We start from the raw sequence: 4,019 nt of genomic DNA, 5'->3' as shown, positions 1-4,019 counted from the left end.
AACTTGCATAGAAGCCATAGAAGTAGATCTTATAGACCCAAAGGTTAATTGGTTGAAGCTAAAAAGCCTTTTTTTTAACATTCATGAGAACTGCCATTTTCTTTTTCTGTTTTCTTTTTTGGAAGAGGAACAACACATGGGAAAACTATTACAGACTCCGCAAAGAACAATCAGAACATTTTCCACAGGAGAAACAACTATATCCTACATGATACAATCAACTTACAAGTTACAACACAGAATTCAATTTCACCTTTGGAACCTGCAACGGTCAAAGACCGTCTTTTATAGCACCTTTGTGTGATTAACTATTTCAAGACACACACACTCACAAGGAAAAAGATACATTTCCTGCCTTCATAAGAAAATATTCCAAACACTCGCATGATTCTTCCCCTTGAATAACCATTCCTCATGGTAATGCAATACCTATTAATGATATATTAGTAAAACTATTCATTCACAAATCCACCACAACCCAAGCTTTTCCATCATTTCTGTTGTGAATCAGTTTAATTGAAAATGAAATTTTCACTTCAATTCACAATCCTATCTTGAAAATGATATGAACTGAATCAAAAGCAAAGAAGTCCAACACTTTCACCCATTTTCCTACCAAAATTGGCAAAACACTAACATATAAATCAAATTGTTTCAAACTAAAAATGCACTTCTCCCTTCCAAATCACAACACAAACCATAAAAGTTGACACATTCACAATAACCATAACCATATATATATACACACCAACCGTGACCAGGACTTGTTTAGCCTTGATACGATAGAGCTAGCTCGTGGGAAATACTGTGTAGACGGAGGAGAGGATATATCTATTGTTTATAGCTATATCTTCTTCTTCGTTCACATGTATATCAAAAATAAAAAAAAATATAAAAATAAATAGTAAAAATGAACAGTAACAACGTGAACAGTAACAGCAGAAAAACGAAAGCAAACTAGATAGTATTTACATAAGAGATTTACAAACTAGAAAGAAAATAAACTTAAACACTTACAAACCGAAGGCTTGGTGATCCGCTGGAGCTAGTAGTAATAGGGCACACTTATCTTACAAACACTCAAAAAAAATTAAAAGCAAACCTCACTCAAACTCAAACTAAAACTTAAAACTTAAAAAAGGGAAATTGGAGGGATTTCACTAGAGAGGATAAGACTTCAACTCTCCCAAAACACCTCCCTGAACGCATCAACTCATTCTCCTTTTATAGACTTTTTAGGAACTATGCAAAGATTCCTTTCATATTATAACAAAGCTTGTAGGTCCCACCGACTTCAATTTTGTAAAAACCTAGAAGATGTAGAGTAGCCTAGCCTTTTGACAAAAATTGCCTCTTCCTTAAGCATCCAAAGCTGAGTGGTCGTAAGTATGTAGGCTGTTATTTTAGATGCAGTCTGCTTTATTTAGCTGTGAATAAAATTTGTATAAAAGTTAGTAATTTTTTAAACTCTTTGAAAAAGATAATGGGTGATTGACTTAGTATTTAAGTCGTTGATATTAATCAGTAGTTACCATAAGTTAATGGTATATGATTTTTACCATAAGTTAATGGTATATTATAGATCAATTCCGTAACAATCGTCGTCATTGTTGTCAAAACCATCTTCACTATCCATGGGAGTATCTTCAAGCACGGGTTCATCTTTTATTTTAACAGGCTCTGATGTCTCAGCAGGTTCTGAAGTAGAGGACGTAATATCCATTGGTGCTAGTATCATTAGCATTTCATCATAAGTTAATGACTTTAGTTTTTCTTCACTCGCATTTAGATATTGTAGCGCAAATTTGTCATAAAGACTTTCTTGTATAGCCTTCATATCAGATCTTCTAGGATTTGATTTTATGTCATATTCTGGACTATAGTCTGGGAGTAATGAGCTTTTTCTTCCATTTAGATAGTTTGCAATATTCCAACGATCATACCATTTCATAGAAATACTTCTTGCGAAATAAGATGGTGCATCGTTAACACAATCCCAATCCCATTGCATAATCCACGGGAGACCAAATTCCATAGATATTTGAAGCATATCTTGTGGAGATACATTTTTTCCTTGTTTTTTAAGAACTTCTTTTGGCATAATTTCTTTGATGGCTCCAAATTTAGCCCAGAAGGTTTCAATAAAGCAATTTGGTAGACACATTTGATTCATAAATCGTATCCACCATGAATGTTTTCCCAGATGATTTTGAATGTACAGAACATGTTCCCAAGCAGCTTGATAGTCCCAATAATTGTATTATTAGGGACCAATTAGAGTTTTTTCTTTAAACTTTCACAGAACGTTGGGATTTCCATATGAGTTCCATTCATTTAATGGAATAATACGATATATTCTTAGCCGAGAGTAACTATATTCTTTACCTCGGTATCTATGATGAGCAAATGCACTTTCTGTTTCTTTAAGAATTTTCAACTATATTCTTTACCTCGGTATCTATGATGAGCAAATGCACTTTCTGTTTCTTTAAGAATTTTCTCATTTGAGAAATCTCAACATTCTATGAAATCCATCCTTGGGGTTCATGGTTCGATGAGGAAAGCTATGCTACAGGCCTAGATCGTTTTCAGAGTACCATCCGGTTCTACCAAAAACTTGAAACTTTATTCGATGATTATTCTTACTTTATGACTAATGGCCTTCGAATCATCTGCACAGACATTAGCATGGGGGAAACCTCACATCACAGAGCCACTAAAGCAGTCATTGATAAATGGATGTCTAATCCACCTATTGGGCCAGAAACAAGAGAAGCTTATGACATTTTTATGGGAGTAAAACAATATCAAGAGAATGCCTCCGGCCAAGAAGAAGGACCAGTCTCTTCAAATGACATATCAATTGATAGCGACTTGGTCGAAGAAATAACACATAGATGAGATAATATGTGACTTATGGTAAAATTCATATACCATTAAATTATGGTAACTACTGATTAATATCAACGACTTAAACACTAAGTCGATCACCCGTTATCTTTTTCAAAGAGTTTAAAAATTACTAACTTTTATACAAATTTCATTCACAGCTAAATAAAACAGACTGCAGCTAAAATAACAGCCTACATACCTACAACCACTAAGCTTTGGATGCTTAAGGAAGAAGGCAATTTTTGTCAAAAAGGCTATACTACTCTACATCTCTTAGGTTTTGACAAAATTGAAGCCGACGGGACCTACAAGCTTTGTTAAAATATGAAAGGAATCTTTGCATAGTTCCTAAAAAGTCTATAAAAGGAGAAGGAGTTGATGCGTTCAAGGGAGGCGTTTTGGGAGAGTTGAAGTCTTATCCTCTCTAGTAAAATCCCTTCAGTTTCCCTTTTTTAAGTTTTAAGTTTTAGTTTTAGTTTGAGTGAGGTTTGCTTTTCATTTTTCTTTTGAGTGTTTGTAAGATAAGTGTGCTCTACTACTACTAGCTCCAGCGGATCACCAAGCCTTCGGTTTGTAAGTGTTTAACTTTATTTTCTTTCTAGTTTATAAATCTCTTATGTAAATACTATCTAGTTTGCTTCCGTTTTTTTGCTGTTACTGTTCATTACTGTTCACGCCGTTGTTGTTCATTTTTACTATTCATTTCTATATTTTCTTCTTTTATTTTTGATATACATGTAAACGAAGAAGAAGATATAGCTATAAATAATAGATATATCCTCTCCTCCGTCTACACAGTATTCCCCATGAGCTAGTTCTATCGTATCAAGGCTAAACAAGTCCTGGTCACGGTTCAATTTTTCAAGCTCAGCTACGCGAATCCTACTCTCCACTCAGTCCTGTTGAGTGCTATTTCACACGTTACGTTAATCATTATCACATCTTTCATACTGGCTTGCAACCAAATTCTTACTCTTTCTCCAGTTTATAATTGTACAAGTTTTATTAACTGACACATTTATCAAATGACTAAAACCATCTCAAAGATACAATCTTTACAATGGATTAAAAAACTTATACCTCCGGATGATACTGCATCCCGTAAAACCTCCTCTTCCTATTCTCCA

General features: G+C 34.2%; 1 protein-coding gene across 1 annotated transcript in view; it reads right to left on the bottom strand.

Annotated features, from left to right (window-relative positions):
• The window catches only part of LOC109847347 (GMP synthase [glutamine-hydrolyzing]-like), a gene marked incomplete at its 5' end in the record, with an annotated part of 8,164 nt that overhangs the window by 3,780 nt on the left and 365 nt on the right, over window positions 1–4,019 (bottom strand). The window contains 1 exon segment of the mRNA XM_020416579.1: window positions 3,973–4,019. This exon segment is cut by the window's right edge and continues 140 nt beyond it. Coding sequence (XP_020272168.1) covers window positions 3,973–4,019 — 47 coding nt within the window.

Source organism: Asparagus officinalis, chromosome 7 (assembly GCF_001876935.1).
Source record: "Asparagus officinalis chromosome 7, Aspof.V1, whole genome shotgun sequence".
In the NCBI taxonomy this organism is placed as follows: Eukaryota; Viridiplantae; Streptophyta; class Magnoliopsida; order Asparagales; family Asparagaceae; genus Asparagus; species Asparagus officinalis.
Note: the sequence above shows the minus strand (reverse complement) of the source record. Positions and strands in the feature narration are given on the sequence as shown.